At 40.8% G+C, this 13,300-nt stretch overlaps 1 protein-coding gene across 1 annotated transcript in view; it reads left to right on the top strand.

Moving 5' to 3' along the window:
* The first annotated feature begins 3,838 nt into the window (after positions 1–3,838).
* The window catches only part of Rac1 (ras-related protein Rac1), an 83,817-nt gene continuing 74,355 nt past the window's right edge, over positions 3,839–13,300 (top strand). Inside the window, exon 1 of the mRNA XM_080279537.1 lies at positions 3,839–3,975. Coding sequence (XP_080135663.1) covers positions 3,941–3,975 — 35 coding nt within the window. The 5' untranslated portion in view covers positions 3,839–3,940. The remainder of the gene's footprint in view (positions 3,976–13,300) is intronic.

Below are 13,300 nucleotides of genomic sequence, written 5' to 3'. Positions count from 1 at the left end.
CAACAGAAAAGAAAAATCAATTGACTCGCCACTATGGATGTATTTATATCTCGGTGCTCTTTCTTATATCTAAAACTAATCTCTGGAGGGGTGACCACAAACAAACTGCCTCCATGTTACCCTGTCATGCATCATCAGGCTGCCTCTCCTTCAACTCTCACCAGCATCGTTCATATACCCCTCCACCGCATCCCTCCACCTCATTATTCTCGGTCTCCCACTACTCGTCTCTCCACCTAACTCACATACGCTCTCTTATACTCCTTTCACTCTAACTTGTCCTAATATTACTGTCTCTGTTTTCAGTTCTGAGCTGTAGCAATACGAATACCAGAATATGACGCGTAAAATAAATAAATAAATAACAAGCATCATGGTAAGAACGTACGTAGAACCGTAGTACTGTATTATATTTTCCTGCCACTGAGCTACATGAAATAAGCTACAAAGGGACGAAAACCTGGGCCAAGTTAAGGTGGAAGAACTATAGGTAATCTCTCAGTCTTCATTCCACATGGCCAAACCATCTCAAGGTACCTCTCCCAACATCCTCCAGCGCATCCACATCAACCCCACAGCGCATCTTTACTTTTTCAGATTAATACAGACGATTTGGCGCAGCAGAGAGAACTCTTAGCTATCAAAGAACGAATGAACAGTATCCTCGCTTACCCTTCTGTACCTCAAGAAGACGGGGAAGCTGTTTACACACTATAATCCTATCACTGAGTTAATATACACACAGCACCTGCGTCCTCCCCCTTTCTCGGTTAGAGGGTGACTGATGGGATTTGGAGCTTCAAGGGTTCACAGAGTTCCAATTAGAGACAGAAGACTCATTTCAATCATGCTCGGTAACATTTGCTTTACTGTATATTTCATTTTAACTATACTCTTTTCACTTATGTGTTAAATACTTAAACATTATCATTATCTTTACATTAACCACTTCACTTTGAGAACGTCTCTTTGCCTCTGTTCATATTACTGTCAGACGATTTTAATTATCTAGAGTAAAACCTGTCGAAATGATCGCTTATAGCATCATCATCCATTAACCTCCATTAACCTCTACGTAAGATACGCCTTTTTAATTATATCTGCCACCGAGTCTCAAGGTATTAATATATATAAAATGCCCGCCGCCGGACCATCCACCCCGCCACCCCCCACCCCACCACCGGGCCACCACCACCCCACCACCCCAGGAAGGGACAACGGGGGGGCTAATGACCCAGGGCACGAGGGTCACCCAACCACCACTGACCTGTGCCCCTTCTCCCCGCAACTGCCCCGACACCAGGTGAGCCTGGATCGGAGACAACGTCACCGGCGGGCTAACCATCGACAGGCACCAAAGGCCAAGGCGCCGGAGGCGGAGGTCCACCACTTGTTTCGTAACATCATTGTTCGTCACTTGGGGTCCCACCACTTGTACACCGACGGCTCCAAGTCGAGTGAATGTGTGGGTGCAAGTGTGTGGTCGACTGAATGTGCACTTAAGTATCGGTTGCCGACTCATACATCTGTGTTTACCTCAGAACTTTTTGCTATTGACAAAGCCATAGACTATGCTCTCAATTCTAGGCATGACTCATTTGTCATATTTTCAGATTCAAAATCAGCCCTTCAGGCAATTGCATCTTGTACTACGGACTCTCACGAGATCCAGGGCCGCATCGTTAATAAGTTGCATTCATGCAACAAGTCATTCACGCTGATCTGGGTGCCTGGTCATTGTCGTATCTACGGCAATGAGCAGGCTGACTTACTTGCAAAGTCGGCTGTAGAGTTCGAGGAGACTTGGGACGTTCCTCGTGATCTACGGTCGAGTCTCTCTCTCGGAAAGAAATCAATAAATCTTCAGTGGCAAGGTCAGTGGACCAGACTAAATATTCCAACCTGTAAGCCGTACCTGGGCGACTGGGACACCGCCAACCGCCCCAGTCGCCTGGAAGAAAAAGTGTTGGCACGGTTACGGCTCAATGCCACCGTTTTAACATATATGAAACCTTATATGGAAAGACGCTTCCCTCCGCACTGTGACATCTGTAATGCGGTGTTATCTATCAGTCATATCATCCTGCGCTGTCGGCGATTTATTCGTGAACGTGCTTCACTTATAAATTACTGCGGCGCAGCAGACGTCCCCTTCACCCTTTCCACCACCCTGGGTGATGGGGACATTGTTATGACTGATAAATTGATGGCTTTCTTGAGAGAGACCGGACTGATCAGAGTGATGTGACTTTTTTACTGTGTGGTTATGGTTTTTATGAAGAGTAAATATGTATATATTGTAATATTAATTAGGGTTGACAGTTGACATATTTTAAATAGTTCCTCCTCCCACTGATCTATTTCTAATATAGATGTCCCCTACATTAAGCCAAGTTCCTCGCCTGACAGTCACCAGCTGATGAGTGCAAGTGTACAATATAGGAAGGTATTGGGCACTTGCAGTCGATGGTAGTCTGCTGGGCGAGGTTCTTCAATTTTTGTACAAATTATGTAAATACATTATATTATCTTGCTTAAGTTATTCTAATTAGGGACGACAGCTGACGTATATGGAAATGTTCCTGACTCGTCTGGTTCCCTTTCATATATTGATGGCCCCTATATTAGGTTGTGCCTCGACTGACAGTCACCAGGTGATGAGTGCAGGTATGTAATGTAGAAAGGCATTACATATCTGCAGTCGATGGTGTTCTCTTGGTCGAGGCTTTTTGAATATTAGTGTAGGTCTAGTTATTTGTCTCTTAGGATTTAGTATAGGTTAGCGATTTGTCTGTTAGGTGGTTAGTTTTAGGGTCTTTAGATTAGGTATTTTTGATTATAAGTAATATAAGGTTAAAAATATAAAAAATAAATAAAAATAAAAATAAAACTACAAAAAAATAATAAAATAAAAATTATATATGTATGTATATATATATATATATATATATATATGTATATATATATATATATATATATATATATATATGTACGTGTGCATGAAAGTGTATATGTTCATATGCATGGATGTGTGTATGTATGTATATATATATGTTCGTATATATATGTATATATATGTAAATATATATACATATATATATTTTGCCTTAATGACCAGGGGCTCCGGCCCCAATGGTCGATAGGCAAAAAAAAAAAAAAAAAAAAAACAGCATCATCGGACTTTCTCGCTATTCTGATTACATATTTTGTTATCAGCCATACTCGTACCAGATCACGTTTGTGCGTATCTGAGGATTAATTTCCAGTTCAAAAAGTTTTCCTTAATCCGTATTGTCCGTATATTGTCTAAATCATTTTGTAAATAATAACCCCGTTGAGTTTGAGGGTTCGAGGCGTGACGGGGGTTAGCAACTGTGACATTAGCAGTGTGACCTTCGAGCTCGAAAGAATCTCTTATAATGAGAATAAAGTCATCTGTAAAGTGAATTTAAATCATTTGAACAAATTACACTCTGTGGTTGAGTTATAGGGTTCGAGGCGTGGCGGGGGTTGGCAACAGTGCATAGTGGTGTGGCCTCCATGTTGAGAACGCCTAAGGTTGTCATTTTAGCGTTTTTTCGCTAGATCTATATATTCTCACTAAGTTTTAGCGTAAACATTTCACGTCTAGCCACGGGGAAAAGTAACTATATTATGGAGTTTTCTTTAACTACAAAATGCTATAGTTTAGAGATCTGGTACTTTTTCGCAATGTCTGGGGTGAGAAATTTATACATTGCGACATTCTAGCAGTTTTCAATTAATTTAGCGATGATTGTGATCTGGGATTTAGCAACTCTAGCTGAGCAGTGAACACCGCACCGCCCAGTGTTTGTGTGTCAGTGGAGGAAGGAGGACGTACCGCTGCCCCTCTTAGACCCCTTTACCTCGCTAACAAGTGGTTATATTCCATCAGTGCCACCGGGTTTAAAACGGGATTATGCAAGCCATCAAGTGTGTTGTGGTGGGCGACGGGTGAGTGTGGCATTAAGTTTTCACACGATGGGACTGGGTTGTGGCGATGGCTGCCGTGTTGTTGTGGGGGGGAGGGGGATTTATCAGCTGCTGGCTGGGCGGGGAGGGAGCTGCTTACACACACTTGCCAGGCTGATCCAGGAGGTATTTAGGGGTATTTTTAGTGTCTGAGGGGGTAATTAACCGAGTATATCTAATAAATATTGGAGAATTTTTGGTGGATTTTGGGGACACGTCGTTGCATCTTAAAAGGAAGTTGTCTACCGTAGGCTGGGCGGGTTCTTCTCACATTTGCCAGGCCCGGTAGCTGCTCCAGGGGGTAGTTGAGGGTATTTTTAGGCCCGGGGAGTAATTAAGGGAGGCTCTGTGGTAAATGTGTCAGTGGTGTGGGGTGGTGTGGTGGAGACATGTCGTTGCATCATAAAAGGAAGTGTCTAGTCAGCCCGGACGTGCTGCCTCATCTCTCTCTCCTACTCATGTCAGTCATCTCACTCGCATTTGCAGTTTGTTCTTGATGCCTCTGCCTGAGTTAGCCCCTTGAATCCGGGTGACATCCTTTTTTGAGTTGTTCTTGTTGCTGTTAGGCGATTATATACATCATAATCATCAGTCCAAACTATTTTATGGGGTGGGGTGAGATAGGGTCCTGAAAGAAGGTAAAACAAACCAAAAGATTGCCAGTTTCAACAGGCCACACTGCCACAGAGAACCAGACTAAGCCGTTCAAGCATAAATAACAGCACTTTTTAATACTGTAGCCAATTCTGCTCCACAAATCTCTAGTAAAGTCTTTGTATTGGGGTTTATTGCATCTAACCCATCCAGTTTGATGGGTTTCTTGAGGTAAATGAAATTGTGAAGGAGGTGTTAAGATAAAGATAACATTGGGGATTGTAGGTTAAGGTTGGCCAGATGTTAAGGGATATAAGACAGCTCTTGCTTGCATTAGTAACGGGTTGCATCTGCCTTCCATTTTAACCCCTTGAATCTGACTTTGATTTAAGTGTGTTCTTCCTATCTTGATTTATGTAGTTTTTTTTTTTCTATTAGTATTGTCTTCTGATGTTTTTAATTCAGCTTTGGGACAGAAACTAGGTTGTGAAGAGATTAATGGAGACTGTTTCAAACCCCATTAATGGAGGCAGTTTCAAACCCCATCATTACAAGTAGTTTCTCCAAAGTTAAAGTGGACTGGAAGTAGCAAGGATAATATTGCCTGTAGCTGTATGTTTTATTTACTTACTGGTATTTATTTACCGTACCATATTTAATTTTTCTGAATGATTTTGATGGTTTAGCTATTCAGGTAGTAGGTCTGATATATGGCCAGTTAGCTGTTATCTTGCTGTTAATGTGGACAAAATTGGTAAACATAGAGGAGTGTATAGGCTGGGACTGGATTTTACAATGTTGTCCTGTATATTGTACTGTGCATTGTAGGCCTATTTGTGTAATAAATGCCTCTGCACACTTCTTGCAAGAAATCTTAGTATCACAATATAGTCATATCCTTTAGCGATACAATACGGTATTTGTTTACATTGGAAGTGCTATCCCACATGGAAGCTGCCATTGTGCCATGATTTTCACTATAATACCAGCATTCGTGAAGATGCTAGGGTATGTTAGATTATAACTGAACTGTAAGACAGATGTGTTGGGTATGAGATTGATGTTTTGGCGAGTTAATTGTGTACCGTATCTGTTAGAAATAGTGAATTCCATTAATATATAGCCTTACAGGTTTGCCACAAAATCTTTGGGAACTTCTTTTCTGGGATGTCAAGTTTATGGTTTCGGTGTATTTCGTCCGTGACTTCTGAACTGTGGGAAAGTTACAAGGTTAAGACTGAAGACTTGGGTTAGATGAAGTCCCAATAAGCTTGATTGGGATGCTAAAATGTTGAAGTTTAATAAGGTCAGAGTTGTTTCCACAAATTTTTAACTTATGACACTTATAACTGTACTTTATAAAGGGGAAAAATACAGTGTAATAATGTGTTACCAGTATATTAGAGAGAGAACATTCATAGATTTTCACCATTAGGAAATCTTTGTTTAATGCTGTCATTGCATACCGGTATATACTGGTATTGTTTTAATGGAATACTTTTTTTTTTTACTTTTGGTATGTTGCATGAAATCACTATGAGTGTACAGTACTGTACAGTCTCACTGATTCTGAAGTTAGCGTTTGTCAGATTCCGTGAAAGCTGCTGTACTGTTTTGTGCTTATAGATTGCTTGGTACTGTACTGTAATTGAGTGGGTACCATATACTATACAGTCTTACTGATTCTGAAGTTACCAGTAGCAGTTACTCATGTCAAATTGTTAGAGCTAGTGTGCTGGTGTGTGTTTACTGGTTACCATAATTGAAGGGTCATATACAACACATAGTTCAGACTGACAAACATGAAAAGGTCATGGACGTGGATGGTAAATGTCATTAACTTCACCCCCACGTGGTAGGGTGTTATATGTCCACCTTGGTTTGCGTGTCTAAAAAGCTTACTATACCACTGGATTTATTTATTTATTTATTTGTGGGGGCCGTCTCATTCTCATCTGGATGCAAACCTAGTGGAATGAAGGCTGAAGTTGCCCTTGAGCTGCAATCCACCATTGTCATACAGGGGATAGGGAGAGATTTGATGGTTATGTTGTGTATTCACTTATGGTAGCTTCCTTGGCAGAGGAGCTGCCCAGTTATGGTAGGCTATAGTGGTGCCTCCAAAGGAAACCATCCCTTTCCATCAGCAATCACTAAGTGACCAGCTTTACTGCATATGCAACTTGATGGTTGTGACTTGTAAAAATTCCATAACTAAGCTTCTGCTACTTGATATGCCTTCATTACGTTGCCTACCATATACACTGTTTAGTCATCTTTGTCTGTCACTTATATGTTCCAAAGTATTATAACTTTTTCCTTACAACTGGCAGTGTACACCCATACCCCACTATTCGATCAGTTGCCATACGATACCCCTCCATAGCAATGTACGAAAATTAACACCCTTCCCCGCTTATCGATGGCCAGTCCCTGATTATCTGATGGTGTTCTTTTTAACCGATTTTAATTATATATATTTTAGACTTACCGGTAAATTTTGTGTTTAGGTTGATTTATAATGTTTTTAGACTTACTCGGTAGATTAACCCTTTCACATTGGGAGTGTGTGCGTAAGTTTTGGCTGTGGCGCGTAACTCTCGCTCTGTACATATGCACTTAAATCAGATGTGCCAGGCTTTTCCTTGCCATGAATATCAGCAGGGGCTTTGCCTTTAAACGACTACCTCTTTGCCTTAGACATTTGCTAGCCTTCACACACTCACTTTCAATTACATTCACAAAAATTTTCTGGGAAAAAAATGTAATAGATCCAGAGAAATAGGCACTTTCTGCAGGAGATCAAGAGGGGTATATCCAATCTATGAGCAACCTCACACAACACTGAGCAGAGAAAAACAAATGACTATGCATGCACTAGCTTGGCAGGCATAGCTCTGCCCACTTTTGCCATCCAACAAAAATGACGACTCCCAAAATATTTCCTTAGAGATTACATTGGATGATAGGCAAACTCGTCATACTACGTCAAAGGCTGACAAATGCATGACGGTAGCCTGTCATCGGTACGTCTAATGGTTAATGTGTTTTAGTCTTAGATGGGGTGAACACTGGTCATTTTTGGGTACAGTTTACTAAGTTTGATTTTCTTTTCCAGACTTTTTTTTATTTATGATTTTCAGATATGGGGATTTAGATGATTTATAGAGTGCATTTAGGCATAGTTTAGCTTGTTTTAAAGCTGTTTGGGGTTTAGGTGAACTAGAAACTTGTTTTTGGACTCGTTTGGGTTGGTTTTGGGCTTGGTCAGAGGGGTTCCCAAGGCTCTCCAATGCATCCCTATACTTTCTATATTATAACGTCCCCAGTTAACAATGCTCCTGGCTCAGCGATGGGTTTTCCCATGTGCATCTCATCGTTATAACGAGGACGGGATGTACAGTACAGTATGTTTGGGGTACCTGGAAAAAAATCACCTTTGTAGGTAATGGTTGATTTATTATAGGTAATTTTAAAAGTTATTGTTATGCACTTAATAGCAACATCGAAGGTAACAAAAGAACATGTAATGAGGGCTTGCTGAATTAATCCCATTCGTTAGTTTGTTCTTGATCATTGCATGAAATTTATAGTACCAGTATATATGGTACTGACACTGTTTTACTCTATAGTCAGTTTTGGCTGCAGAGTAATTTAGTTAGAACGTTCAGTATTCTTTATTAATACAGTGTAGTGTAGTTGTCTAGGTGACTCCTTGAAAAATCTGTCTAATGACCTGTTACCAGACACCTTTAGCCTATCCCATAAGAGACGGCAACAAACATGTCATCTCCACATTGCTGTGCCCTCTGCCATTTGGTTGCCCTCCCATGAAGTCACACATCCCTCCCTCATACTGTATATGTCTCCACTTCATCCCTTCACCACACACAAATTTTTTACTGGTCCAATGTAGGTTGTTCAGTGTGTTTGTGTGTGTGTGTGTGTGTGTGTGTGTTTTAAATGCTGGTACCGGTATTCTAGGATAGTCAGATAAATTTGAAGTCAGGACAGACAAGACCTGCATCAGTACAGTATGTTTGAAAATTAAATACCTTTCGTGAAGCCTCTCATCATTTGACTGAGAACCGTTTTGCTACACTAGAAACTCTGAAACTAATTCTGTCTGTTTATTGCCAGATGCCTCAATCCCACAAGAGGTGGACACAAACAAATCGCCTCCATGTCGCCCTGTTCCCTGCCATTTCACAGCCCTTCCCCCAGCTCACACCCCCCAAGCTAATTTACATGATATTACAACAGTTCATGATTCATTTTCATTCATTGCCAGACGCCATGTATCCCAGATAGGGTGGCCAAGGGCTTAGAGTTAATTGTTTTACAGGGAGGGGCACTAATACTCCACCAAGCCCACTTGACATGTAGGGATGCCAACAGCATCTGGTGTTCCCAGGCAGTCACCCATCCAAGTACTAACCAGACCCAACGTTGCTTAACTTCGCTGATCAGACGGGAAGCAGTTCATGATGATTTTATAATTAGTTACATTTACCGAATGAGCATCAAGACCTTTTTTTTTTTTTTTTTTTTTTTTTTTTTTTTTTAAATAATAAATCCCTTTCATTTTTTTTTCTTATTCTGGCCGCCACCAGAAGATTTTACTTTACTTTTGGAGAGACATTTCACATTGAAAGGGTTAATGAAGATTATAATATCTAACCCCCTGCAATTTGGAGTTTTTCTTAAACTGAATAAAACTATCAAAGTATTGTAGCTACTGTGGCAAGCTAGAATGAACAAAATACAGTAGGCCTACTGTCATATGGTATGTGTGAAGAGGCTAAGCCAACAGCAGAGTACAGAAATACATACAATACTGGTATGTAAAATTTTGATTGTACCTCAGATTGATTGTGGTATGGGAGTGGTGTAATTATTCAGCACGGTATCCGTATCAGTCCATACGAGGATGTGCTGTAGGACCAAATCTTCTCAGAGGGAGGCTTGTCTTGGGTTTAAACCCCAGGCTTAAGACAGTGCACTGTGAGATGAGTATGCTGCTGCTTGAGCCACTACAGCTCCAGTCGTTCATCAATCAATACCGGTACTTTAACTCTTACCACTTGGATGCCTGCAGTAGCTAGCTCAAAAAAATCGTTTGGTGGCAGCCAGAATTATTAAAAGCCGGTAGTAACTATACTTTTATTCTTGCTGACCCTAGGTGGTTTTATTTAACCCATGAGGGACTTAAAACTGGAAGGATTAGATGAAGCCTACATTATCCCATTGACTGCTAGGATGGTCTCCACATTATTGTATGGTGGTAGCAAGAAATAAAGTAAAGATGACTTAGAGGTACTCTGGCAGAGAGTTAGGGTGCTTGTGTTAGCTGATAGAGGATTGCCTTGGGATGAGTAGAATAGATCATCTGTCCATTAACCCTGTGAATCTAGGTGAAATTCCTTTTCATTATTGTTGAAAGGAAATAAAAATGATGTAAAAGTGTTGACTAGTTATGAGGATTTACTATATTATTGTTACCTCCTGACAATTTTATTAAGCTTAGGATAATCATTTTGAACTGGGGAATAGATACAGCCCTAGTAAGGCCCTACAGTATGAGGCATTTCCAGAAGTGATTAAAATCATCTGTAGTTGCAGGAATAAGTTGGAAAGAACATCTACCAGATTCATTAGGTTAGTGTGGAAGTCAGCAAAACCTTCGCACCTCTTTTTCTGCCTTTACCAGTGTTCTTAATGAGTGTGTGGTGTCTCTCAAAATCATAGTGAGCTCCTTTCCTCAGTAAAACTAAGTGTTAGGGAATGTTTATGTTCTTTCTCTCATTGTGTCTGTAGCCAGACACCTTTACCTCAGATGAATTGCCTCCACTTCAGCCTGTCCTCTGTCAACTGGATGCCTCCCCTCCCCCCATAACTCAACACCACCTGTGCTTGTATATCTCTCTACCCCTGTCCCTCCATCTTATCCATAGTCTCCCTCTCTCCTTCCACCTTATCCAGAGGCACTCTCCTTGTCAGTCCCTCATTCTCCATTCTCTCTCCACATGGCCGGACCATCTCGTGGTTCTTCTGATGCTTTCCAGTACATCCTTATCGAAACAGCAGTCCTTCTTGTTATGACGTAAACAAATCAGACATGGAAGTGGCCCTTGTACAGTGAGCAACAGTAGTCGTGTGGCGGTTTTGTCCGAAGATTGAATGTAACTCGTGAAACATTATGAACCGTCCGTATGACAGACGGTGGAATGTACCAGACGCTTAGCCCGTTAGCTTATACTTTCACCAAATTTCACGACACGATTATTGTTGCTTACTGTACATTAGACCTAAGTTTAGTTATGCAACTGTCTTAGAGGATATCATAATATCTCTTCCTTTGCAATTCATTCTGCACATTACACATAACCTCTTGTATGTTTTTGAAGGAAACTTTGTCAGTAATAACGTAATATAAATAACGTGCAAGAAAATATTCAGGTGTAATATGCAAAATAAATACTGGTAGCTTAAGATATGCTATGATGCTTCCATGTCTTATACAATACAGTACATTCCTTGTTGCAGTGCATGTTGCCTTTAAGCCACGTTTTCCTACTACAGACAGTCCACAGTTGTTGTTCATCCCCAGTTTGCCTGATCAAGCAGACCCATGAATCACAGGCAAGCAACCACCCATTCAGTGGACCGATCTTCCCTTGTGGTAGACAGTGCTTCACCACAACAAACCACGGGGAAAAGTCCACATTACATTAATAAGCATTGCATCTTCAGTTTTCCTACAACCACATTTACAGGAGATTTGTTAATTCATTTAGGTTTACAGTACTGGTTGTAGGTAAAAGGTTGTGATTTTTTGGAATACAGTACATCCCAGACATGCACAGTCATAAATTAGCCTACTCTGCTGTGGTGTGGGAATAAAAGAGGATATATGTTGGCTCAAATGCACAGCAGTAATAAAGATTAGATGGATGTTTGGTGCATTCTTTAATGACGAGCCAAGGGGTTAGGATTACGAGTGAAGAGTTTAGAGGAAGGATGGGACTTGAATGTATTAGTTTTGTGCTGAGAAGGTATAGATTGAGATGGCTCGCATATGTGGAGAGGATGAAGGATGACAACTGAGTGCAGAGGGTGAGAGGTGTGACCATTAAGGTAGAGTTGTGAGAGGCAGACCAAAGAAATACATTGCACAGTCATAAAGTGTGACCTCAGGTGTCAGGAACTGAATAGAGAGGCTGCTAGAGATTGAGCAGAATGGAGAGTTGCCATTAAGTGACCAAGGATGACACATGCAAACATGTTAGAACCTTTATAAAACGACTAAAACGAACAAAGTTAGTTTTGTGTGCCGACCCTTGACAAAACATGCTTGCATCCTGTGCATTCTGTGATTACCAGACTTTGTTAGGTTACCTAATATAGCTGTCATCTGTCACTACCCCTGGTGAACTGAAGAGACAAGGAAGGTTAGATCAATCCCCAGTGTTGCATCACAGGATTGAGATAAGAAATTGCAGTACATTGCTACACTTTGATTTACTGGTATGGTATGTTGTTGTTGTTGCCTCAGGTTATCTTGAACCTGGTGAACTGCAGACTGAAATTGTCATTTTCCTTCAGTCCACGCTGTTTTAGGAGACAGGAAGGTAGTTGAGGATCAGTTAAATTGGCGCCACTCCATGACGGAGTCCCTCTCCAGCACCGTCACTTCATGATATAGGCTCATTAATAACCACAGTACCATAGTTGCTTTGTTCTGTTGACGGCAGTGCAAAATATAGGGTAGCCAGCTGTAAATCCCTCATAACAATAGGTGCACTTGGGTTTTTTTGGTCAGGCTAACATCAGAAGATTTTATTTAACTGAGAGAAACCCTACCACTGAAATCCCACAAAAGCAGTTGATATGCTGTTTTTTTAAAACTCAAAACTGGTTTAAAACTGCCATCTCTCCGTCTTGAATCCCGAGTTTTAACACTAGAATATGACGCAGGTCACGACGAAGTGCTATTGAATGGATGTAGATCCTTAGCAGTCATTTTCTGTTACTAAGCTACATGAAATATACTGGAAAAGGATGAAAATCTGGGCCATGTTAGAATGAAAATGGTATAGTAGTAGTAGTTCATCCGAAATATGAATCCAATGAACTGCTGGCTGAAGTTGCCTTCCTCCAGCAATCCACCATTCTCCTTTTGGGGTCAGATAGGGAGAAATTGAGGAATGATTGTTCAACTGTCAACTCCATCACCAGGTTATATCAGTGTTATCACATGAGCATGTCCCTCCCCAGCACAAATGGTAGCTGCAATTAGGAATTATGTTTAGGACCTAAGATAAATGCTACAGAGATGATTCTTGTTCGTTGAGAAAAATCCAAGTGCTCACACCATTAACACAAAGCCACTTCTGTAACCCTGAAGGCTGAGTGTATATATATATATTTTTTTTAATACATAAATCCAGACAGTTATATTCAGCTGATAAGAAAGTTTTGAGCTGCAGGAGTTTTACATAGTTTTCATCAACCCACAGCCACTAGTGCTCTCTTTTAAGCTTGATATAATTATCTGATATTGGCAACAATATAATGTAACAGCACATCACCTTAGTGAAGGGGTTAATATGAATACGTTACCAGTATTCGGCATGTCGTTGAGAGTGCCTCTGCTCTTGCTCTTCCTATCTCTCTGTTTCTGGGTCCTACCTCACTTCATTTTTAAGTGGAA

The sequence above is a fragment of the Coenobita brevimanus genome, chromosome 79, assembly GCF_032717465.1.
Source record: "Coenobita brevimanus isolate Jiangsu-jjx chromosome 79, ASM3271746v2, whole genome shotgun sequence".
NCBI classification, from domain to species: Eukaryota; Metazoa; Arthropoda; class Malacostraca; order Decapoda; family Coenobitidae; genus Coenobita; species Coenobita brevimanus.
Note: the sequence above shows the minus strand (reverse complement) of the source record. Positions and strands in the feature narration are given on the sequence as shown.